This window comes from Cucurbita moschata, unplaced genomic scaffold, assembly GCF_002738365.1.
Source record: "Cucurbita moschata cultivar Rifu unplaced genomic scaffold, Cmos_1.0 Cmo_Scf00020, whole genome shotgun sequence".
Taxonomy (NCBI): Eukaryota; Viridiplantae; Streptophyta; class Magnoliopsida; order Cucurbitales; family Cucurbitaceae; genus Cucurbita; species Cucurbita moschata.
Genome location: NW_019268536.1, coordinates 3623759 through 3651294, shown reverse-complemented (window position 1 = coordinate 3651294; position 27536 = coordinate 3623759). Strand labels below are relative to the sequence as shown.

Here is a 27536-nt window from a genome sequence, read left to right as displayed (position 1 = left end):
GACCTAATATTACCGGTAAACTTTATGGATTATGAAAATCAATTAGGTCTACTTGAATTATTGTTGTACTCTACTAAATAAGTGCATGTGTTACGTAGCTGACCAATTAATTGGACATGACAATATCTTTTTGGAGTGTAAAAATAATATTACATACTTGCACATCACAAATTAATCGGACGAACCTCCCTCCATCCCACTATTGTTCTTGTTCATCACGTTATTGCACTTGCATGTTCACGTCTTCTTCTTTTTTCATTCCTTTGTTTGATCATTGGATACACATTTTGTCCTGTTCGTTCTTTCATTCCTTTTGTAAGCAGCTCGAACCCTCTTTGTTTTTTAAATGTCATTCGTTTGTTTTATTAAAAAATATATATAGAATTAAATTAATACTTTTTTTTAATGACTCTCGCATGTAAATTCTAATAAATAATAATTTAAAAAATAATATTCGTAGGAGGGTAGATAATAGAGATGTGGTTGGAAAGCGTGATTGATGTTGTAATTCCCATAAAATCTGAAAACTTGCATAAATGTGGTCCCACCATGAGCTGAAAAGTCAAAATTCCAAAAAATAAAAATGGGACCCACTTGTGTCGGTATTACGAGAATATCTCACTCCTCATTTACCTCCAAATAAGTCCATTTCATAATATATATTTCTTTTACAAAAATCTCATTTTAATTTATTAAATCTATATCTTCTCACTCTAAATTTCTAATTACACCATATTAAACCATATGTTAATGCTTCAATTTCTACTAATTTACCATTAATATGGAGGTTGATTTGTTGTAGAAGTAAAATTTATTTTTTGGATGCTGATTTAATTTTTACTTTTACCACAAAAGTAAATGTTATAAAATTTTATTGTGAATAATTCAATAATGGATGCATGTCACGTTGTCTTTTCAATAATATAGTTATAGAATAAAAGTTTAATTAATTTTTTTTTTATTTTATATATTTTAATTTTGGGTTTTCGATTTAAATAATTGTTTTTTATTTTTTGTTTTATAAAAAGTTAAGATACTTCTTTGGGAGAGAAAAATTGGAGAGTAATTTTAGAAATATAATTGGGGAAAAATGTTATGAAAAAAGAGAGAGTAAAGATTAAAAAGAATACTTTTAAATAGATAAATATTCGTTAAAGAAAGGTAAGTCAATGTTAGGAATAGTTAAAAAAAAACCTACCGTTATTAGACAGATAAAATTAGTTTTAAAAAAAAAAAATAGAAATTTAAAATATTATTGAATTTATTTATTTATTTTTAAATATTGAACAAATCAATAAATGGATAATTATATTGAGGTTGATTTGAAAACTAAGTAGAAAATGAAAGGTTTAAGAATATATTTAATATTTTTTATGGTTTAAAAATTTTATTTAGAGAGAGAAAAATATTATGAAGAAAAATATTGAAACTTAAAAGAGACGTAAGTGAGGGATAGATCGAATTAGAAAGAATTTTCTAAGGAGAAAAATTGAGAGAATATTAAAAATTAGGAATATTGCCATGACTTTTTTCGAAAAATTGGATAGCTACAAAAACACGTAAGCAAAAGCAATTAAAAAAAATAAAATAAAAAAAACAATTGAAAATATAGAAAAAATACGATTAATTTGGCCAAAATACCATGACCAAAATCAAAATCAATAGAAATAGAACGGGTACTTCATTATTTATTTACAAATGGGATATGAGTGTGGGATACAAAAGAATATATTGCCGATCTTAAAAAAAAATACAGACCTGTTGATGCCTGGGGTCGACCCTTCTCAATGATAACATAGCTCCTGAGTACCTCCCCACTTCTTACTATGGATACTTGAAAAAAAAAAAGAGGAAGGGGTGAGGGTTGGTCTCCACCATAAAAGAGAGGTCTCTCACTTTATTTTAGCATTCCACTTGAACTATTTGAGTAAGTGGGAGAATACACTTTCTGATGGCTCAATGTTAACATTTTAGCTGATCCAGCTTGGATTTGATATGCTCGGACTCTTTCCTCCTAATTTCAATTACTTGGAAGCATTTATACTGTAAGGTTGAATGATGCAATGACCTCTATGGGTCACGACTTTTTGAGGATTACATGGTGGACATTGATCCACGGCACGGTAACAAACCCGTAAATAGGAGATGCAGCTCCATGAATAAAGGATTCTCCTTCTATGTATAAATATAACCTTCTACTTCACCACTCCTTCTATGTATAAATATAACCTTCTACTTCACCACTCCCTCAATTTGGATAATGCACTACTAAGTTCAGATTGCGCCGAAAACTCCTAAAAGAAGGAGCTAGCAGTGGCTTTATCATGATATCGGCGAGCTAATCCTTGGAAGATATGAGCCACACATCAAGCTGACGAGTCAATACTCGTTCACGAATGAAGTGATAATCAACCTCAACATGCTTCGTTCGTCGATGAAAGACTGGATTGACAGACAAATAAGTGGCACCAATGTTGTCACACCACAAGCTAGGCACTCGCGCTTGTGAAATCCTGAGCTCACGCAAGAGGACTTGGATCAAGATTAATTCGGCAGTGGCATCAACAACCACCTTGTATTCAGCCTCCGTACTAGAACTAGAAATTTTCGATTATTTCCTTGAACTCCAAGAGATAGGATTGCCACCAAAGAAGATCGCATAGCCTCCAATGCTTCGACGGTCATCAAGATTTTCCCACCTAATCAGCATCTGACAAGGCACTAAGCAAATTAGTGCTGAATTTTGTAAAATACAAGTCAATATCAATAATGTCATGTAGATAACGAAGAATTCGTTTGACCGCTGCCCAATGTACAGAAGTCGTCGGGGAGGACATGAACTGGCACACTCTATTGACACAAAAGGAGATATCAGAGACAAATATTAGAGAGCACCAACAACACTTCAATAGTGAGTAGTATCCTCATGTGAGAGCTTTTCACCAACAACACTTCAATAGTGAGTAGTATCCTCATGCGAGAGCTTTTCACCAACTCGTCTGCAGATATTAGAGAAAAGTTGCCGGAACTTTTTCTGGTAATCGGGTGAAGAAGACGAATCCGGACCCGCGACTTGAACCGGGATCCCAACTCGTCTGCAGCCCAGTCTACCTTGACCCAATGAAAGAAACCGCAGCCCAAAGACATCCGCGCCTCGGCCCAACCCCATTAGTTGCGACCCGAGACCTCAAACCCGACTCCAAACCATTTGCGACCCAGTTCATCTTCGACAGCCCAAATAGAATTCCCGCGGCCCAATAATAGAACCCAGCCCAAAAACCATGACTGAGACCCGAACCGCCTAACGACCTGCGCCTCGACCCGACATCGACTTGCACACGCGGACGCTTCTGGTTGTGTCAACATTAGGTGTCCAGAAGAAAAAAATGACTTGATGCAATGGAGCATCGATTTTAGAGAACGGAGTATAAGGACCCTAGTCTAGATAAGATTTCAAGACAAATTAATAGACTCTAGTGACATATAGCATACCACTACCACCCTATGTACAACCAACCTCATTTACTAATAGACTATAAACCCGTCAATTTAACAAGGAATTAAGCTACAAAGAGAAGCTTATGAAAATCTTAACCGCAAGTTGTCTTACCCAATAAAGATATTGTCTTCGTCAAGTATGGAGGTGAGACTACACATGCAAACTGCCACGTTAGAACATACTTTAAAAGACAAAGTTTCTTTTAGAGGTGTATAATGTAAGGATTAAAAAAAAATATATGTATAATAATAATAATAAAATAAATGAGGTGTGACAAGGATGGAATTTTGGCCAACTAATTTTTTACCAAACCCTTCCCTCCATTCGAATTTTGAAGTGAACCATATTCCTTGATAGTGGTTAAATAGTGGTGGCAATTGCATTGCTAATTCTGCTGTAAAATGCATTCCTCTTGTTCGTATTAATTTTGCTGTCAACCGCATTCCTAAATAGTGGTTAAACAGTGGTGGCTCTTATCCTAAATAGTGTATGGTTATAGTAGATTTGTTACAGTGGAGAAGATATTAACACAATTAATACTATAACTTCCCATTTATCAATTTCTAACTATAACACTATTTAGGAATATGGTTAACCACTATTTAGGAGATTTGTTATAGTGTTGTAGTTAGAAATGGTGTTATAGCTACGAATATGGTTAAATAGTGGTTAAAACTTCACTCTTATCCTCAAAACCCCATCTTCTACTCTAAAATCTATAGGCCCAATTCTAATTCCATTTCCACTTTTTTTCAATTCTTCTTGTATGCCCGCACCACGAACCGAAAATCTTTTTCGACCCTAATAAGAATCAACCACCGTCGATAGCGTAGGATGTGTATGAGGAGCTAGGAGCTTATGTATAGTTTAGGGAGTACGTCGGTTAAGGCCTACTAATTTAGTGGCTCTACCGTCATAGGTTATGCAAAAATTGTATGCTGCATGTTGGCACATGCTCATGGTTTCGCACGTGTCATAACTTGTGTGTTTAGACCGTACGATTTAATTCGTAAAAATATGTAATGTGAACATATATTTTTTTTGTAACAACTCAATGTGCGATATAATGTGATGTAATGTATTATGCTTAGAATGTTTATGTGATCGTTGAGATAATTTCTTATGAATCGCCGGTCATGGTATGTTATGATGAAAGCATGAAATGTGATATTATGTTTCCTCATTTGTATGTATACAACATGATATGTATGACATGAAATCACAATGAATAGCATGAAACATAACCTTGTTAGGATTATGCATGATAGGAGGACTGAATGATGAGAAGTATTTTGATATGAATGAAAATGGTGGCGGGGTTATAATAATGTTAAAAAATACAAATATTTGGGACCTCATGCATTATATGTGCTCATGCATTGAGGGGATACCTCTATTCCATCACGAGGGTATGAACGTGTACACCAAAGGGCAAGAGAATGATCGTTATATTTTACATAACTTTGCTGTGACGGTTACTAGTTCTAACGGGTGTCCGGCCTAAGAAGCTTCCAGAATATGCTCATCCGACAAGGAAAGTGGCCCAGCTGTGTGCAAACTGACTAGTGAGTCCATACTCGCACGTATGGACTGTGTGTAGAGTATATGGTACACATCCAAGTTTGCATGTGTTTGTTGCATAACCCCAATAGGGGGTTGCTTATTGAGTATTCTTAAAATACTCAAGCCTCGTACTACTACATTTTCAGATAAATGTAAGACACTCATGTGAGACCGACGGAAGCATCGCAAATCCCGTAACGGTAGCACATGCATAGGATAGATTTGCTTTCCAATTTAATAATATAGGTTGTGTCGGATGCAAGGTTGGGGAAGAACTGGGTGAGGCAATCTTGAACAGAAAAACATTCTCATCAAATATGACGTCTCTAGAAATATAGACACGACCAGAATCAGTGTCAAGACACTTATACCCTTTATGTAAAGAATGTTTACCTAGAAAGACACATTTTTTGGATCGAAAAGAGAGCTTTTGTTTGTTATAAAGGCGAAGGTGAGGCCAACGAGCACACCCAAAAGTTTTTAATAAGGAGTAATTTGGTTGGGTATGAGAAAGACGCTCTAAGGAGCATTTGTTATCGATGACACGAGTATGAAAACGATTGGAGAGATATGTGGCTGGCAGTAAGAAACGTGTCATCCCAAAATTTAATAGGTAAATCAGCAGGAGCTAGAAGGGCTAGGTTAGTTTCAAGAATATGACGGAGACCGATGAAAAGAACTAGTGTATGGTAACTGATGAGTTATTGCTAACTGACACGCATTACAAACTGGCAAAAGTGACTCACTAGCACACGAAATATTATTGAGATGCAAAATTGACTTCACTACTTGAGTTGAAAGATGTCCAAGACGTGCATGTCACTGGGCATGACTAGTAGATTTGTTCACTAAGGCATGCTTGAGATCATCGACATCAGATGGCTTGATAGGATAGAGACTAGACTCACAACTCCCGTCCAGAAGACTTTTCCTCGACCGTTGATCCTTAATAGAAAAATTTCAAGGATGGTATTCAAAGAATACGTCATTATCACGGGAAAATTTATGAACGGAAAAAAGATGTTTGGAAATTTCAGGCACATGCAAAATAATACGCAATGCAAGAGGACGAGCAACAGTATTAATTGAAGAATGACCAATAGAAAATTCCGCAAACCTGCTCAATTGTCCACTTGAACTTGTTCACCTCCATTATAGCGTTCACGCACAGTAAGAAGATCCAGGTCACTGGTGATATGATCGGTGGCGCCTGTGTAGTTATACCAATTTGGATCAATCTCGTAGGAGGAAGTAGCCGCCAGTGCTGCAGAAGGAGGTTCATCTTGATAGGACTCATCTATCCTATACCAGCAGCGAACAACAGTATGCCCCTCTTTGTTGCAAATTTGTTAGGAAGGACGAGCAAAAAGGTCATGACAACCACCAGCAAGACGAATGGTCGCGCCACCTTGAGAATGACCACGACCACGATCCCCATGCCCACGATTCTTCTATTGACCACCACAACCAGCATAATTGACTGAAGATCCAAAAATTAACTGAAGTTCAGCCTGGTGTTGTAGTTGGTGAGCTTCAAACGCCATTAGATGTGCAAACACATCATCAAGCGTGAGAGCTTCACTCTAGGTAGTCATCGAGGTGACGAAGGGATCATAGTCAGGGCCAAGACCAGCGAGGAGATATGCAATCACGTCATCATCTCGAAAGGCCAAGCTAGCGGCGGCCAACCCTTTGATCTTGCAAAAATAATCTGCAGCAGACAGATCAAGTTTCTTGTACGTGGCGAGCTCTACACAGATATGAACAGTGCGAGCACGAGTTGACAAAGAAAACATCCGCTGCAGGGTATCCCACGCCTCCTTAGACATAGTAGTGGCAACCACATCGCGAAGAATCTGCTCAGACATGGAGGAGCGAAGGCAAGACATCCTTGTACGGCTGACAACGACATCTTAATTCGAGACCACGACACATGCATAGGGTAGTTGTACTTACTTAGAATTAGGTTAGAATAGGGTGTTTTAAATTTTAAAGTTTAGTTATTTCATTTAGTATTTAGTTGTGCCGTTTTAAAGATATTTTTGAACACGTAAGTCCATAGTAGTGTTTTGAGATGAAGTTTATGTTTTATGATATAGTCTAAACGTTTATTTTTGTAAAAAATAATTACGTTATGATGACGGTAGTGACTCTAGGTAAGTAGAAATCTAGGGTCGTTAAATGAGTATAAAATACTCAGTAAGCAAAATACTTGTAGACTCTCATCACATCCTTAACGTAATAAGTTTCCACAGGCTTGTCATAGGGCTCTAAGAAGTTCGAGCCTAATTCAGGTATCCCTTGATTGTTACCTCACACCACACCCGTGCCTATCACAAGCTAATATATTTGTGTAGTCCCTCATCTTCTTTCAAAGTGGGTTTCCTCTGCACACAATAATAACTACTCAATATACTACTTATGTAGTCTATCATCAACTCTAAGAGAGGGTTTGTTCTACACACAATAGTATATCTTCAATCAGCTACTTGTGTAGCCCTCGTCTCCTCTCATGACGAGTTATTATATACACAATAGTGATTCCTCATGCTATCTACTTATATAGTCTCTCGTCCCTCTCAAGGCATATTATCATACATACAGTAGCAGTTCCTTATGTTACCCACTTATGTAGTCCCTCATCCTCTCTCAAGGCAGGTTTATCATACATAGTGGTAGTTCCTTATATCATCTACTTGTGTAGTCCCTCGTCTCCTATTAAGGCAATTTATACCCTATACACATAGTGACTCTTAAAACAACTCCGTTTGTGTTCCTATTGATCTTACATGTTTTCGTAGTTCATCTTGGGTGCCGTGGAAATTTATTAGGTTCTAAGGTGTCTAGGCAAATTAGGTCACAAATTTATTAGGCTAAGCCAAATCTCGAGATGCACCTGGGTCTCTGATTTTCGCTCACGATCCTAAGGTGCTCAACGTACTAGAAACATATTGACCTGAGACATTACACAACACTCTAGCACCCTAAACTTATTGAGATTCATGCATGTCTTACTAGGGAGATATTCTATCAATCACCTAATGCACAAAAATAAGGTACATGTAGGCTTAATAAAGACATATTCCTATGAATCACGTAAGCACATATAATTCGTGCATACTTTCACATAAATCTAGCATACAATTTTATCAAATTCTGTTAAAGGTTAGATGTCTTTATCTTGGTAACACGGTTGATACGACCCATTTTGTAATTGATACAAATGATTTGATTCAAATTGTTATGTGGAGATATGTGAGTAGGAGTATACTACAATGAGTTTATATTAGACTAGATCACAAAATAATTATTCTTTCTTTACAAAATTTGTTAATTAAGAATATTAATATTTCTGAGAATGATCATATGTGATTCAATTTTAATTTTGAGTGAGGTATGAGCACGTGCAGGTAAAGGTTTGTCCTTTGATTTGCATGAATAAGAAGGACTTTATAGGTCATTCAATATAAGACTTAACCAAATAATGAATTGAGAATATAATCTTATAAGATGAAATTTACTCCTTCCTATATTGAGAAAGTAGATGACTAGCTCTCCTCAAACATGCTTCAAAGGAGTATAGTTTTGTTGGAGTCAACTGACTGCTCTTAGCTTATGGGGTTCCACCCTTATTGGTGTGAGAGAGACTTAGTTTATGGTTTGATCATAATTAAATTGTTCGTTAGAATCCGTGGTACTTCATGTGAAAAATGAACTTGTGGGGGTAAAATAGAATTTTGACTTAACAATAATCATAAAGAACACACGAAGGATCAACTTGCTTGCCATGGTTAAATTAAGGATCCACTTGAAAATCATTTTAAAAACAGGTGAGGATTAAAAATACGTAGTAAGGTACTCCCCTATCCGGGTCAGATATGCAAACCATCATTATAGTCAATCAATCAAAATTAAGGGACCTTAGTGGTGGATTACCCAAAACCCCACAACGTGTAATCTATTTAACTAAAATAGTTTTCAACAATCACTCATCAGTGGTCATTGGTGGTTGATTATCTGATATACACAATGTGTAACTCCTACCACGAAATAATTTTTAGCAGTCAACTTGGCAGACATATGACTTGCTTGCATATGAATTCAGTGTGGATCACCTTTGATTCTCATGCGAGGGAGGACTTTTGACTCGATTTGACTTCTATTTGTCATACTTTTTTGCCCTTATTTTGATACTTACCTTAATTTAACTTGGATTACCAAAGAAATTTCATAAAATTATGCACTCATAGCATGCGAAAAAATGAACTCGAAAAAACACGTGTCACCCAAGTAATTAACCATTCCAACTTTCTTCAAGTAATATTTATAGAGATCACTAAGACGTTTTAGCATGCGACCATATCTTGTCTTAGATGGTTAGAATGTGTATGATGTGAAAAATTACTCAAAATACCACTAGAATGAAATTTTGAGATGGCATGGTGTTTTAAATGCTTTTCAATTTGCTAGAAAAGAGGATAAGAGGTTGTGATGAGGGCTCTAAGTGATTGATGGATATTATCTTCCTATTGAGCTTGCATGAATATTTAGATATAGTATTTCATGCTTTAGGTGATTGATAGAACTATCTCTCTAATAAGCATGCATGAATGAACTATGTTGAGACTATGACACTAGAATTAGGATGGTTTCATGTTAACCTAGGTCATAACGTTTTTAGTAGACCGAGCACTCTAGGATCGTGAATAGTAATCAACAAGACCGTAGTGCTCCCAGAAATTAGATTAGTCCCAATGAACTAGTCTTGAACATCCTAGAAATGTAAGTTCGAGATTTAAACCATCTAGATGCCCTAAGAATCTAATAAACCTCCAAGGTACCCAAAGAAAACTAAGAAGGCTTACAAGGTATCTAGCATTGTGAATGATATCAAGGTTAAATTGTACTGTCGAACTTGACCAAGGTTAAATTTTACTGTCGAACTTGACCAAGGTTAAATTAGATGGCACGTCATGGCTACAAGCAATTTATTGATTGAAAACTTTATACACACTCCATTTTTCAAGTGTTCGTCGACTATCGATCGAAGTGGGAGAGCATTTGAAATCTGCACGGTCATACAGTAGAGGAAGGGTTCCAGGATACCTCGAGGCCCTTTTTCGTATATTTCATCATTAGCAACCTCCTCTTTCTCAATCGTCAAAAACTCGTCCTGAGGCATTAGTCCTTTTGCAGGTTTTTAAGTCAATTCTGTAATGTTTTTTAATATGCATCTTCATTGTGTAACAAACTTGAACAACGCTAGCTTATTTTACTTATGGTGGTGTTTGTTTGTGAACTGCACACAATATGAATATGACCGTATGTATTTTACTTTTATGTTATTTGCTTTTATCTTTATTTTTCGTGACAGTTCGAAATTCAAAGCCCCACAAATCAAGTGGTGACAGGAGGCAATCATGAAAACTCACAATTAAAGTTGAGTGGTTTCATTTTAATATATACTTTTGTTATTTAGCTTGCACGGTGAAATTTCAAGGAATATATATTATGCATAGTTTTTAAAGAAATTGTTAAGTCATAAATTTATGAATTCTCATTAATTCTATCAAGTATGATTTAGAATGATTTTAATATTATGAGAACATATGGCGTTATAATGGATTGTATATACGAGTTTTACGCAGAAAGTGAGTTTTAACCCACCACATCTTGTAGGCATAGTGACTTCCAGATACATAGTTAGAATGTTTTGTCGTGGGGTAAACGATATGGTTATTTCTCAAAAACACCTTATGAAAGTGTCTCTAAGGTGTAAATAACATGATGATTCCTCATTATGTTTGTGTTTTTAAGATCACTATGGTATAGCAAAGATTTGATTATAGGTTTGTTGACGAGTTTTGCTAACCTATTATTACATATCTCTTTGATGACTAATTTATCTTGGGCATTTAAACTTCTCTTGATTTATAATGCTTCTATTTAGTAGGAAAAAGAAGTTATTTTATTATTGTCACGACCTAAAAAAAATTAACTTCAAGTCGTGACTTATTAAGACTGTGACGTGTTAGTGTGTATGCAAGAAATTCAAAAGAAAACATTATTTCAAAACTCAATAATTTATTTCGTAAAAAAAGCGCTTCAATACAAAGAGGACATAGGTGACTAGTTTTAGACAAAGAAAACATGAAGGACAAATTGTACTAATTAGTAAGACGGGATTGAAAAAAGAAAGGTACAACAAGAATGAGTATAAAATTATACTCAGTAGGCCATCAACTTGTAGGCTCTTATCGCATCCTAATCTTAACAAACTCCCACAGACTCTACTTTAGCTCTATGACATCTAGTTTTCATTTTAGCTTCTTGGGGCTTCTTGATTTTTTGTCCTTTCATTTAAAAATCCTTAAGAGTTCCCTTATGTCGACCTGTGTAATGATTGGTGCCCTACAAGTAGCTACCTCGGCATGGCTCTAAGACTATCTGGTATCATATTTAGGAAGTGAACTGCAACCCCTGGTCTCCCATGAAGCTATGACACCAATCACACATAATGTAGCATAAGGACACTCGAGGTTCAAATGCCATGGTGATGATTCATACAAAATTCATGCAAAATAAACATACATGCTCAACGGGGCGATAACATCCATCCGATTAGTTTTCCAACGTTCTTCTCATTTTTCTATCTCTCGATTCTTAATCCAAACCGTAATGACTTCTTCAACAAAGATTTAGATCATACTACAACCTATGAACCAATATTTTTTTCTTGATTTTTACTTAATCATACGAGGAGTTATGAGTGTCGGAAAGAGATCCTATAACATCCTTACCGTTCTTGGAAAGATTCTCAGATTTCAACGTTTCATCCGATTTCCTCACAAAATCAGTGGTGGATCTTCCCTAGATGAAGATAATAAAATTTAACACTCTATTCCCAAACGGAGATCTCAGATTTGAAGAGTAACATTCGAGATCTTACCTTGCGGATTTCTCTTGGATCTTGACGGAAGATGGAACCTCAACAACACGAGTCTTTCTTCTCTCCAAGAAGAAGCTCCAGAGTGTAAGTCTCGGTAGAGGATGAATTTCGTTGGTGATTCTCTGACGAGGACTCCAACGATTTACTTTTCCCTCTCAAGTTTTCTCTCAACTTCCTTTTTCATATTTTTTTCTCTTTTGCGGTCCCGGGAGAATCCTCAAGACCCCTATAATGGGCTGAGGGACAAAATGCCTATTTTGTCCCTTTCACTTTGACGACTTTTCTTTTTTTATTTTTATTTTTTAACGTTACAATTATTAACTCACTATTTGATATGCTTTTTCGCTCATCCTTATTAACTCATTAGAATTTTCCACTAGTCTCCTTTGAGAACGATTGTGAGAGAGTCCCACATTGGTTAATTTAGGGAATGATCATGGTTTATATCCATTGGTACGAGATTTTTTTTTAGAAAACCCAAAACAAACTCATGAAAGCTTATGCTCAAAGTGGACGATATCACGCCAATGGTAAACCTTATGCACGTAGTATAAAGAAATGAGTAGTCATCTAGGGGTAGTTGTATGGCATTACCAAAAGGCGCCATGGCACAATGGAGATTTGACACGAGGCATAAATTCTGAGAGGGAAGTGCCATGGTGCTACCAGAAGGCGCCATGACGCTATAAACTTGAAAGTCCATCTATGTGCTAATAAAGCCAAGTAAAGAAGGGATGAGTTATAGTCCGCCACATGCAAATATACAACATCAACAAGTAATATATAAAAGTGCAAGTATAGTACGAAGAGAGGTTTCAAATTACGCGGTTTTGACCGTCTTAGTCTAAGCTCATATGTAGAATATAACTCTTAAAACATCATCCTACGATGAGAGGTCAAATTACGTGGTTTTGACCATCTTTAGATTTCAGCAACCTAAATTCGCTATTGTCATCTTAGTCTAAGCTCATATACATAATATAACTCTTAAAACATATCATTTAAGTAATAAATTTCAAAATAAAACATATTTCATCATTGAAAATAAATGAAATTAAAACCATAATAAAATAAATTTAAAAACATAAAATGCAAAATAACCTATTCTAACCAAAGTCTAGGAAATTAAATATGCTTTTATCCTATGCACATGTCATGGTCTTTGATTCACGATACCGCCTTTAAACCTACAAAGCACCTTGCCTTTACCTGAAAAAAATGATGCAGCACACGGTCCGAGTATTTCAAAGAATACACAGTAAGTGACCCCACTATAGGGGCTGTGTAAAGATGTAAGCACATGCAACAATGCTCTAGGGATCTATCATTAAAACATCCTAGGGTAGCTTCCATTCCAGACTAACTTGGATGTGTAGCACTTCCCTACACACGACCCATACGTGCGAGTGCAAATCCCCAGGCAGCTCGCACCCCACCTGGACCCATCATCGTCGAGCTAGCTGTCCGTAGCGACGTTTGGAGGTCAGCAGATCCCTGAGTGTCATGTTCAGCATGATCACCGTCATCACCGTAGCGTACGAGTCTGTACTCATCATCATAAAAAGGAAAAGTGTCCCAATGCTTATTTACATACGGAAATGCATGAGGTCCCTCTAAGTTCTCGCCTTTAAAATGTCTTTATGATACAACCCTAGTTTCGTATTTATATTACTTTTAGTAATACACGCGTGTTCACTATCCATCTTAACATCATCATTAATATTTTGTAGGGTTGTGTCCTAGGCCGACTTCTCGACATAATGCAATATGACATTCATAACATGCATCTTAACTTAATATGAGCAAACAACGTCATATTAAGGAAATATCATCATGCATCGTCATCATCATAAAAAATGCTATCACATACATCATAATCATCATAACACGTCATCAAGCATCATCATACATCATCATATAGCTCATACATGTCATCATACGTCATAAATCATACATCATACGTCATAATTATAAAGCATGAAGGACACGGGGCGGTGCTACTAGGCACATTTCGTCATACAACAAGCAAGTATCTAACCTAACCTATAGTAAAGTCACTTACTTGGTTAACCTCAGTCAACATTCTCCCTAAATTAATTATACGTCAGCTCCCGTTTTTTTAAAGTTGTTCCAGAAGTCGCCCCGTTTCTTTAAAGTTGTTCCAGAAGTCGCCGGAGTTCATTTTCCTTAATAAGGTCAAGCTCTGGAAGGGTAAAAAACATAGGGTAGTGTCAAATTTTTGAAACTGAGCTGTTTGAGTCGTTTTGAGTTGAAGTACTGCATGGAGCCGAGACGAGAAGTTGAGGGCTTCTTTTTGCTGCAGGTCGACAGGAAGCACAATAGGAGTGAGGCAAGTTGCAGCTTAACTCCTGGGTTGAGGCGCGGGTTCGGGGCGCTGAGCGCACAGATCACGTTGCTGCGGTCTGGGTTGATGAGGCGATTGGGCCTCGCTTCTTGGGCAGTGTGTGCTGGCGGTGGATTGGGCTCACGGTTCGCGGGTGCTGCAGGCGTGGGCTGCTATAAGCGTGGGCCGAATCATCTTAAACATACTCAAATTTCAGCTTAATCCAACTATTGAATTTGAAATATCGACGAGTTGGTGCTACTCGATGGTTTTGGAACCAAATATGCTTGCAAATATTATGCAGTGGCATTTTCGTTAGGAGCATTTTTCATTTTTTTCATTTATTTGAATATTTTATTCCGAATATCTATTTTTTTTTTCCAAAATAATTTATTTCTTTTTTGTCTTTTTTTTTTCTTGAGCATCTTTTATTTCTTATGAGAAATAAAAAATACGGCAAATTTCTTAAAAATTACAAAAATGACCATTTTGCCCTTTAAGCTTACCTTTTTTTTTTTTCCTTCCCATCCTTTTCCAAATACCTTAAATCCCATAATTTTTGGCTAGGGCATTGAAATTACTTGTTTAGGCTCTTTGACCATGCTTTAATCTCTTAATTCCTAGTTGGATCCTTTAAACTTAGTTGAGTTGCTTTAACCTTACTTGAGGTATTATGGTTCAAAAGCTTTGTTTCCAAATTTATTTATTTAACACACATGATCCGACGTAGAATTTTCTATTGGTATTATTTTCAGGTTTATAACAACAATCTTGAAATGTTCATTTTGGAGTAGCAAAACGAGTCTAAAATTATGTTGTCAAAGCTATAGTGTACGAAATTTGGTATTAATGAATCTTCAAAATTTAAATAATATGGGTTCACAGGTGGAGCAGGATTATTAAATGATAGACAGAGCATTTTAGCTAATGTTTTCACTCTAAGTTGAGGAGGGATCATTTAAAGCTCAAAGAAACAAGCAATAGTGGCGTTATCAACTTCAGAAGCAGAATATATTGCAGTAGCTTTAGTAGCGGCTCAAGCCATTTGGCTAAGAAGAGTGTTAGCTGATCTGCAACAAGAGCAGTAAGGAATCACAAAGATATTTTATGAACAAAGCAACTATCTCTATGAAAAAGAACCTAACATTTCTCAGCAGAACAAAGAAATTATCTTGAAGTATTATAACACCAACAAATGGGTAGCTGGCATACTTATTAAAGCTTTATCAAAAGAGAAGTTCTGCTACTCGGGAGGATTACTTGACATCTGCAACTTTAAATTAAGGGAAGTTTTGAGATGCGATTCAATGTAGTTTCCAAAATTTATGAATTGGTTTATGGTCATTGTTTAATAGGAGTTTCAATTATTTTTTTTCATTTTAGTTACTGTATAAGCCTTTATATATTGAGACTTTGTAACTCTTTTGGTAGGGTGAGTAAAGCAATAACAAAACATTTGCAGCTTAATCTCATTCTATTTCCTCTGTTTTAAATATTCTTTTCTTAACGCTAACTATGTAAAAGTTGCCTATTCTATGAACAAATAAGATCATGGTTCTCAAACTCAAACCAGTTTTTGTGCTGAGCTATAATTGCAATCGGGACATGCATATTTATGTGGTCTGATCACTCTATCATCGATTGCTATTAACAAGTATTTTCTTTTTTCTTTTTTTTTTTTTTTACGATGGGGATGTGCATACTCAAAGAAAAAAAGAAGAGACATGATGTGTGTTCAAGAAGTTCAAAAGACTCGTTAATTATGGGTTTGATCACAAGCAAAAAATCTTGTGCACGGACCAAAGTTCTTACCCAAGAACTTTTCAAAGTTTTACAAAGAGGAAAGCGTCGAATGTCAACCCATTGCACCGTACACTATAGAAAAAAATAGTGTGGCCAAGCGAAGGAACTATACGGTAATGAATATCTCAAGAAGCTTACTCAAAAGGAAAACCTAGTAATTATAAGTCGAGACAATACAACTATAATTTACCTTCTAACCCTTTGTCCCCTATGAAGCATGATTCAATAAGAAACCTCACTTTGAGCATCTAAAAATTCTTTGATTGTACCACACATGTTACTCCCAATATCAAGAAACTTGATGAAAAATGTCAAAAGATAGAGTATTTTGACGTAGAAAATTCATGTGAGTAGAGACGTCGTATTTGAAGAAGAGAAGAAGTGGGATTGGTGCAGTGTCGACGATAACAAACAGGCTGTTGCGGAGTTCACTGCTGTAGAACAAGAAGGAGATGTGGCACAAATAGAAAGTGCACTAATACCGAAACCAACAAGTCCATACATGTCATTATTGGTGATATCGAAAGGAATGATGAATTCTCTAGAACAAAGGAGCTCAGACGAGAGCACAGGAAGATCCACAATAGATGATAGACCAAAGAAATTTTGGTCTCTCACTAAAATTTATGTAGATATAGTTGAAGAAGAATTGGATTTTGACAAGCTAGTGTTGCTCTCTACCAAGGAGCCGACAACTTACCATGAGGCAGGAACTGAGATGGCATAGCAGGAGGCCATGCAAAAAGAGCTTGAAGCATTGAGAAGATAGACGTGGACACTTACTTACTGCTTAGTCACAAGCCTATCGATTTGAAGTGGGTATTTAAGTTGAAGAAGAATAGTGAAGGAAAAGCCATCACACAAAAGGTAAGACCAGTGACAAAGGAATATGTGTTGGGAAAAGAATATTGAAAGAGATAGCAAAAGATAGAATAGGATCAAAGCTGCAAATGCTTTATTATTGTTTACTAGTAGGTGGTAAATCAGGTACATATTGGATCGGTATAGCAACCCTAGAGGGGGGTGAATAGGGTTTTAACGATAAAAGTGTTTAAACGTGATTAATTTTTCTAATGATGAAACTTTTTGGAAATAAGTAGAAGATGATAATTACTGTAACAAAGTAATTCAAGTCAAAACAATAATCAATTAGAACATGCAATAAATCACAATAATAATTTTGAAATTAAATAGAAAAGAGTTAGAGAAAATGACACCGTAGTTTTATAGTGGTTCGGTCAAACTCGACCTACTCCACTCCCCAAGTGCCTCTTGGGAATTTGAATAAAGAACTTTCTCGACTCTTTCCACGGATCTGAGCCAAACCGCTACACCGCTCTTTTTATGAGTTCAAGAGCAAACTCAATCCTTTCCACGGCTCAGGATCAAACCGATACAAGTATTTGAGTTTGATAATAACACACCACAACTCTCTCAAAGAGTAGATTTACAATTTGGGATACTCACAACTATTTCCTCACGATACAAAAATAATCCCTCTCAAGAATAAGATGAAAAGAAATAAACTTGTAAGCTTGGAGAGAGCAACAAATAATGGAGATTTGAACAAATGAGGATTGGAGAATGTATGTAAGTTATGTCTTTTAAAATGTGGGGAAGATGAGTTTATATAAAGGAGAAAAGTGGCAAAATGTAGGATTGAATATTGACCATTGGATTGTGTTAGGAATAATGGAAGGTGGAGATTAAAAAGTAAATAAATAAGAAAATTTTCTAAATTCATTTATTTCAAAATTTTAATATAATAGTAATATAATATAATAATAATAAAAAGTTATGTGAGTAACGGTCAAATGAAATTCAAAAGTTATTATAAATATAATAATATAATAATAATAAAAACTATGTGAGTAACCACCAAAATTTTAAAATATAATAATATAATAATATAATATAGTAATAATAAAAATCGATGTGAGTAACGGTTAGATTCAAATTTATATTTTGTAAAAATAACTTTATTTAAAAATATAGTAATAAGAAAAACTCCCCCATTTGTTACTCTCCCAAAATCATAAATGTCATACTTTGATATATTTTGATTTGTCCATCATTTTGATTTTGCTGCCACATCATCACGTCGGGTATGTTGTCTCGACTGTAATTTCTTCGTTTTAGCTTTGATTTGAGTAATTGAAAAGTCGTTGAAATTGTTATTCCCGACCTTATACTGTTGACAGTTCAAAATACTGAAAATAATTAATAATTAAAAAGTAGGTTTGTTATCATCAAAACATCAATTAATTGATTGAAATTAATTAAAGTGAGATCAGGCCCCAATATATAGACTTATATGGTAACTAAAAATCGAAAATTATGGAAATCCCACCAAACAGTTGACCATAAACAAATTTATAAGTTTAGGAAACTACTAATTAGCTCCCTCAAAACTTGGTAAAAACTTTGAATCATATTTGAAACACTCCGCCATAATTCAAGTTTGCAGATGTCAAGTAATCCTATGAAGTAGCAAAACCTTTCTTTTGACAAAGCTTTAGTAAGTATGTCTTTTAGCTGTTCATTGGTGTTACAATAGTGCAAGACAATTTGTTCCTTTGCAATAAGATCACGAATATAATGATGTCAAACTTCAATATACTTTGTTATGGTATGAAATGTCGAGTTATTTGTCATAGAGGTAGTTGCTTTGTTATCACAAAATATCTTTGTTGCCCCTTTTTGCTCTTTTGAAGATCAACTAACACTCTTCCTAGCCAAAGGGCTTGACACGCTGCTAAAGTTTCTGTAACATATTCTCCTTCTGACGTTGATAACGCCCATGTTGCATACTTTCTCTGAGCTCCAAGTGATCACTCTTGATCCTAAAATGAAAGCATTGGCTGAAATGCTTCGTCTATCATCTAATGATCATGCCTAATCGCTATCAGTGAACCCATCTACCCAATTACGTACTCCATAGTTCCAGCAACATAACATAGGATTCTTTTGCTGCTTCATAATGAACCTTTGAAAGATGTTACATATACCTAGAAATAGTACCAATAAGAAATGTTAGGGTCGTGTGTGCGTTAAGTAAATTAGTCCACCAACCAAGCTTCAGACCCTTAAAACATCTGTCATTTGTACTCCATCCCATGTTGTAATGTCTCAGTAATATTCATGGGTGTAGCTGCACACTTACAATTAACCATACTAAATTTACTCATAATATATTTGACATATTTTCTTTGAGGAAAAAAAAAATCTCATCTTCAACTTAGATATACTTCGAGACCAAGAAAATAGTGCAATAAACCCATATCCAATATCTCAAATCCATTCATCATTTGAGACTTAAATTTATCCAAAAGAGGGCTACGAGAGCTAGTATAAATGATATCATCAACATAGAGACAAATAATGATGAAATCACTTTTACCTTCCTTCTTCACACACAAAGTAGGCTCATTCTCACTTCTCATATATCCTTTTTATTGAAGATACCCATCAATCTTGCTATACCAATCTCAAGGGACCTGCTGTAATCCGTATAATACATTTCTCAGCTTGTATACTTTTGTTTTTTTTGTCTTTTTTTTTTTTTTTTTTAATTTTATGAATCTCTCTGATTATGCTACATAAACCTCTTCTTATACATCTCCATTAAGAAATGTTGACTTGATATCAAACTGATAAATAGGCCACTGCAATTCTGCTGCTAATGCTAGAATAGTTCCTGCAGTTTCAAAACGAGCTACTAGAGAGAAAGTTTCTTAAAAATCTATACCTTATTATTACGCATATTCTTTTGCTACAAGACGAGCCTTATGCTTTTTTATGCTTCCATATGGTGCAAATTTCGTCTCGAACACCCATTCCAAGTTGATTGCATTTTTTCATTTGGTAAGTCAACCATCTCCCATGTTTCATTTTTCTCAATTGACTGATTTCTTATACCATGGCTTTTTGCCACTCTTCTTTTTCAGCTGCTTCTTCATAACTCAGAGTCTGAAACAATAAGAGCAAATTGACATGATGCATATGTGTCAGCTAAAGATTTATACTTCGGTGGAGGTGTCTTATCTGAAAGTTCTTAACAGAAAAGTTGTTTAGTGATAATGAAGATGATAAATTTGACAAGTTTTGTGTTGCAGCAGAGGCATTAGAAGATGCACTGGAGTTGACTCATGCCTCTTCACCTGGAGAAACTTCAATTGTAATCTCTTGCTGCTCCTGTTTTTACTCCAATTCCAACTCACGTTCGTTTTAATTGAAATGTTCTCATTAGGAGGGTTGTATAATTTATATGCCTTTGATTGAGTATAAGAGCTAGTGAAAATGCATTTTTCAGATTTTTTTTATCAAGCTTTTGACAAATTTGAGGATTTGTCGAACCTTAAGCAATACAACCAAAAACTTGTAAATGACCTACAGATTATTTCCTTCCATGTCATGCTTCATAAAGAGTTCGATTTATAACGGCCTTTGTTGGTGAGAGATTTAATAGATAGACAGATGTTGTGCAGCTTCTTACCCAAAATTGGTTTGAAAGTCTCCTTGCTTGTAACATACTTCTTGCCATCTCCACAATAGTTCCATTTTTTTCGTTCAACCATTCCATTTTCTTCTGGACTGTAAGGAGCAGTTAGCTCCCTTTGGATGTCTTTTTCTTCACAAAATAGATTGAACTCTTTAGGTATGAACTCGTCACCTCTATTTGTGCGAAGAACTTTAATGTGGCATTCTTTGGTTCTCCACCATATCTTTGAATTTGCGGAACTTCTGAAAAGTTTCTAAGCCTAGCTCAAGCGACTATAGTTATAAATAATTAGAAAACAGCATACTCTCACCCAAGGATTTAGTTTTTGCGAAACTTCTGAAAAGTTTCTAAGCCTAGCTCAAGCGACTATAGTTATAAATAATTAGAAAACAGTATACTCCCACCCAAGGATTTAGAAAACAGTATACTCCCACCCAAGGATTTAGTTTTCATTGGACCACATCATGGATTAGTTCGAGACAATTTGAAACTTTTTTAGCTTTTACAAGAAATAACTTTCTAGTTTGCTTGACATAAATGCATCATTCACATAAACTAATTGAATCAATTCATGGTAATTCAAAAACCATACCTTTATCCCGGATTATTTTCAGGCCCTTCATATAAAGATGTCCATATATCATATGCCATAATATCGAGTCATCTTTTGTGTTAGCAACAAGAGAAAAATCGCCCATGTTAGAAACATCAAGTGGAAACATCTTATTTGAATCATGATAATTTGAACTTATGGGCTTGATTTCTTATTTGTAATGACATATCTGTTGTCATCAAATAGAACGAAATGTCCTCTAGTCATCAATTCTCCAATACTCAATAATTGTATCCTAAATCAGGCACAAATTCAACACTATCTAACAGTTTTATCTTACCACAACTGGTTTCGACTTTCATCGTGCCTTTTTCCTGACTAGCATCTCTCTTGTATTTCCAAGTTGCACCTTAATTCTTTGCGTCTTGGAATAAAGATTTGGTGTCTATCATATGGTTGAGCATCAGCTATCAACAAACCATAAATCACTTTTTTTGGATTAATATCAATACAAGCCATAAAAAGTTTTTCTTCTTCATTTTTTGCTGCAAAATTCATGTTTTTTATATTTATACCTTCTTCTTCATTTTTTGCTGCAAAATTCATGTTTTTTATATTTATACCAACAATAAGCTTTTATGTGTCCATGCCTTCTCCAACGATAACATTGTATGACATTCATTATGTTACTTTGCTCATTGAATTGCCTTTGTCCATCATCTACCCCTGTTACTATGACCACAATGGAAGCTGCGAAATCCTCCTCTTTCAAGATTTTTATTTGTTAGACGAATATTTTATTCTTTGTTGTTAGCTATCTCCTTCGCTTGTAGTGCCTTTTTTTCATTCCTTTCTGACGATCTATTGATTCTTGACTCATGAGCTTAAAGCGAGCCATCAATTCATCAACGGAGAGTCTTGATAGATCCTTAGCTTCTATAGAAGCCACCGCATGGTCAAACTTTGGAGTTAAGGTTCTCAACACATTTGCAACAATTGTTTCACCCGAAATTTTCTGCATGCATATGACTAACTATTGCCATTACTCTTGAAAAAAAAAAAAACAGCAATTGATTTATGATTCTTCGTGAGCAAAGTTTCAAAATCACATCTTGAATCTCCTTGAAACTCCTTCGGCAGAATTGACAAGCCGAATTGACTATGCTTGCTTTGATGTGGTTGCTACTACAATTCATGAAAAAATAGTCTCATGAATTGCTTGTTGAACCATGAACATAGCTTTGACATCCTTTTTCTTGGTTTCTGGGTTCTAATACATTAACAAACCCCCTGCTCCACCTTTTTCTTGGTTTCTGGGTTCTAATACATTAACAAACCTCTTGCTCCACCAAGTCTCATAGCTCCTGCAATCTGAGCAAGGTCTTCATCTTGATGCTCTACAAGCTCTTGGCACTCTACTTAAGGAAGCGAAGCAACCACTTCGCCCCGGCACAGGCAAGAGGGATCCATTGAGAGGGATACCCGCGTATGAGATTGAGAGAGAGGCGGGGGATGATCAAATATGGTTAGACCGATTTCTTTCCAATAAGGGGAATCAGCTTCATTCAATGCCAGTATCTCTCTCAGCTGCAAGAAGATCAACTGCATTTCCACCGCTTATATTTCTCACCATTCAAAATTGGTATGAGCAGAGGAAGAAAAACCATTTCCACCACTCATATTTAAGAGCAGAGGAAGAAAAACCAAATTTGGCACTAATTACCAAATTTGTTGGAAAAAAAATATTGAAAAAGATAGCAAAAGACCGGATAGGATCAAAGGTACAATAGAAAATTATGAAAATCCTACTAAATATTGACCATCTACAAATTCACAAGTTGAGGAAACTACTAACAACTTCCTCAAAAGAAAAACCAGCAAGCAACTGTCATTTTGGTATTTTGGTTTTGTAAAAAAAATAATCTCGTGTTGATTAGAACTTGGCACTAATTACCAAATTTATTGGGAAAAAAATATTGAAAAAGATAGCAAAAAATCCGTAGAAAATTATGAAAATCCTACTAAATATTGACCATTGACAAATTCACAAGTTGAGGAAACTACTAACAAACTCCCTCAAAACTTGGTCAGAACTTTGAAGCATATTTCAACAACATGTACAACAACAAGGATTTAAATTTGAAGAGGTCTTCACATTAGTGGCTAGACTAGACACAATGAGGTTATTCTTACCTTGGAGCTCAAGACAGGTGGAAGGTTCACCACTTAAATGTCAAATCAACATTCTTAAATGGGTGACCTCCAAGAAGAAGTGTACACTACTCAACCTAAAGATTCCGTCTTAAAAAATGAAGAGCACAAAGTGTATAAGTTGTCAAAGACCCTCTACGGTTTAGGACAAGCACCTAAGATGTGACATATAAGCTTGGATGAAGAGCTCAGTTTCATGAAGTGCCTGCTAGAACAAGTCGTGTATATAAGAAGTCAGCAAGCTGAAGCACTCATTGTTAGTGTGTATGTTGATGACTTGATCGTCACTGGTACAAGTGTGGAAGACATCAAATATTTTAAGAAGTAAATGATGAAAGAATTTAAGATGACTGACCTCTGGTTACTTAAGTACTACCTTGATATCGAGGTGGACAAGAAGAAGATTAAATCATGTTAAAGAAATTGGCCTATGCTAAGAAGGTGCTGCAACAATTTAAGATGGCAGAGTGCAACTCGGCCAAGTACCTATAGAAATAAAGTTACAGCTTGGGAAAGATACCGAAGGAAGTTTGGTGAATCCCACCAAATATAGGCACGTCATTGGAAGTTTGAGGCACTTGACTTATTGGTCTAGATCTTTCCTATGCTATTAGGATCATGAATAGGTACATGGAGAAGCCTACTATAATGCATCATCAAGTAGCCAAGCACATTCTTTGTTAGTTTGTTTTACCAATAGAATGATGTTTTATCATAATAAAAATTTTATCACTTGAAAATCTTAGAAGCAGCAAACCGTGACACTATCTTCCTATGAGGTCGAGTTCATGGTTGCAACTAAGGCTTTGTGTCAAGCATTGTGGCTGAGAAACTTGTTGAGTAAAGTGACCGAAAGTGAGCTATAGCCCGTAACTCCCTACATCGACAACAAATTTATGATTGATTGCACGGCTAAAGAACCCAATATTTATCGACGCAGCAAACTCATTAGCACTCAATTTCACTTCATATATGAGTGTGTCAAGAAGCATTAGATCGTAATGAAGTTCATATGCACTTGAGAGCAACATGCATATATTCTCACAAGACCCTAATAAGGGTTCAATTTGCAGAGATGCAAGGGTTGCTCGGAGTAAAAAATCTTGAGCAAAGTCAAACTTACAGGGAGAGATTGTGAGTCAATAAGCTTTACTTATACTTCATTTTGTTTTTATACTATTGAATTCGAGGAGAAAGTTTAGAAAATTTAACTTATAGAGTAAATTTATTAGACCATAACTTGTGAACGAGTTTATGAAATTTAAATTATGAAGCAAATTTACAAGCCTCAAAGTACCCGATGTGCCTTTTGCCTTTATTATTTACTAATTTCACATTTCTAAATACTTTGTTGATAATTCATGAAGAAAGAAAATGGAGATGGCGTTTGAAACCGACACATCAACACATAAATAATCATTATTTTCATACCCCTTTGTCGTAATGGATGAGCTCATCAATGCAATGCCTACTCCTTTTCTTGAACCATTTAAAGTCCGAAAATATTCTCCACTCTTTACCTCTCAAAAGCTAAGAGTTCCCATGGATCATAATCAATCTGTGAAGATAATTGAGGTCTCTAAGGTAACTCCTTCAGCACAAGAATCAACCGTTCCCAAGTCTCTTCCTCTCACCTTTTTCGACCTCATATGGCTCAGATTCCATCCAATTCAACGCCTTTTCTTCTACGAACTATCATCCACTGAGCTCTCATTCCTAGACGCCATTCTTCCAAACCTCAAAGCCTCTCTCGCTCTCGCTCTCCGCTACTATCTTCCTGTTGCTGGCAGCCTCGTTTGGCCCCAACATTATGCGGTGCCCGCCGTTGAGTTTGTTGAAGGCGATGGCGTAGTGCTCACTGTGGCCGAGTCCGACGCTGATTTTTACCATCTTGCTGGAAATGGGTTTCGTGAAATTGAAGCATATCATCCACTTGTCCCTCAATTGGCTGTGTCCGATGATCGTGCTGCAGTGATAGCTATCCAACTCACTTTGTTTCCAAATAAAGGGTTTTCCATTGGAATAACAAACCACCATGCGGTTCTAGATGGAAGAACTTCTACTTCATTTGTCAAGTTGTGGGCTCATCTTTGTAATCTTCTTGTCACTTCAGGATCCTCCATTCCAACAACTGACGAATTCATGCCCTTCTACGACAGGCAAGTTTTTGTCTCATATTTTCATCTATTTACTTCATAACCATTTGGTTGGTGGAGGAGAATTAGTATTGCCACGACTATATAAAGTTTTTTTCTCTAACATTGTTTAGAGAGACGGAGTAATTGTCATTTTATATTTGTCCAGTAGCATTTGAGTTAACTGTGAAGTCACGTTGAGTCATCGACATTTGTTATTTGCCTAATGACAATTGGGAGAAAATTTGTAGTGTGAGGTATACCCTTTGTAAACACTTGGATTATTGAAATTGACTGTCCATGGATGTAGGGAATTTTTTATCTTCAGAAGGTATACCCTTTGTAAAAATTTCGATTATTGAGATCGGCTGCCCATGGATATGGGGAATTTCTTATCTCTAAAAGTATGTGAGTGCAATTGATCTTCTTTCCACTTCCACTCCAACAATTGGTATAAGAGCTTATTTGGTTGTAGCATTAGGACACAACAATTAGTGTCCGTTTGTTTGGTTGTGGCATCAAGACAAACAATTTGGTACCAGAGCAGAACATTTGTCTTGGTTAAAGATCACTATTTGTTGCTAACCGTTGGTTAGTATCCGATTAAATCTCCTTATAGTTTTGAGTTGATTTATTTTTTGATTTATTTACTAGGTTCTAAATTTCTACTGATTTACTTGTAGATTTGGGTCGTCGTAATACGATCTTCTCATCAACCATTCAATCATTCATTCTTTCACTGACAAATGGGTTGGTTGGTATGAGAGCAGATCCCTGAACAAACATTCAATTGATATCTAAATCAATGTTCCACATTCCTAACACAGGTCAGCTATCAACGATCCGAAGGGTCTCACGGGGATTTACGCAAATGCATGGCTAAACTACGAAGGACCCAACAATAGGAGCTTGAAGCTAAAGATACCCAACACTCGACCTGGGTTAATTCGATGCACTCTCAAGTTTACCCATCAAGACATGCAAAAACTAAAGCAATGGGTTCTAAAGGAGCGGCAAAATTCTCATATTTCTTCCTTTGCATTGACAACTGCTTATCTCTGTGTATGCATAGCCAAGTCCAATGGCACAAGAGAAGGAAACTTAGCGTTTGGATTCCCTGCCGACGCTAGATCTCGTTTAAAACCTCCACTGCCTTCTAATTACTTTGGTAACTGTGTATCTGTTCGTGGCGTTTTCATTGAAAGAACAGAGCTTTTGGGTGAAAAAGGAATAGTTGTGGGTAGCAAGGCAATTTCAGAGGCTGTTAAAAGCTTGGAAGAAGGAGCTCTAGATAGGGCAGAACGTTGGTGCAAATTCATGATTGCTTCAATCGGTAATGATTCGGGTGAAAAAATGATTACAGTTGGTGGGTCGCCAAAGTTCGAAGTTTACAGTGCAGATTTTGGGTGGGGAAAGCCGAGGAAGGTGGAATTGGTGTCTTCTGAGTCACCAACGACAGTGTCTTTAACAGACAGCGGAGATGGCGATGGGGGCATAGAAATTGGAGTGGTTAAGGAGAGAGATGAATTGGAAGGCTTTGCTGCTCTGTTTGTCAAAGGTCTTGAATCCGATTTCGAATCGTAGGGTTCACCAAGTTGTTAGTTCGTCAACTTTTCATTGTCTTTAGATTTTATTTGATATCATTTTAAATTCCAAATCGTTGGTTGTCGGCCACAAATATTGAGAAATGAAGCATAGTCACGTGGGTGTCTCCTAAAAGTAAAAGTTGACAACAATTGGATTGTCCTAGATTGAATAAATGATGAATTGCAACAATTGCCTAGAAACAAATGAAAGATCATGAGTAATTTTGGAGGAATTCAAAATCGCCTAGTGATTTCATGTGCATCGTTTCATGTCCAAGTGATTTCATGCCACATCATCACTTTTTATTTTCTAATCCTTTGCTCACTATTTTGACCGGTTGACCTGCTTGACCTAGTTTGAAATGGTTCTCACAATAATTTTATGTTTACCT

The 27536-nt window shown here is 36.0% G+C and overlaps 1 protein-coding gene and 1 non-coding gene across 3 annotated transcripts; one reads left to right on the top strand and one right to left on the bottom strand.

The window, feature by feature from the left end:
- Positions 1–6592: 6592 nt before the first annotated feature.
- Positions 6593–6732, bottom strand: LOC111458080. The gene has a single exon (XR_002713047.1). It is a non-coding gene; the product is annotated as a small nucleolar RNA Z247 (small nucleolar RNA).
- Positions 6733–22122: 15390 nt separating this feature from the next.
- LOC111457442 (phenolic glucoside malonyltransferase 1-like) lies at positions 22123–27273 on the top strand. Of its 2 annotated transcripts, XM_023099640.1 has the most exons (4): positions 22123–22127; positions 24050–24059; positions 24942–25582; positions 26386–27273. In XM_023099640.1, the coding sequence occupies exons 2-4, from the start codon at positions 24054–24056 to the stop codon at positions 27140–27142; spliced, it is 1404 nt and encodes a 467-aa protein (XP_022955408.1). In that variant the 5' UTR covers positions 22123–22127; positions 24050–24053; the 3' UTR covers positions 27143–27273. The 2 variants fall into 2 exon arrangements, with proteins under 2 accessions (XP_022955408.1, XP_022955407.1); XM_023099639.1 differs by lacking the exons at positions 22123–22127; positions 24050–24059 and having other exon boundaries at positions 24852–25582.
- Positions 27274–27536: the final 263 nt, after the last annotated feature.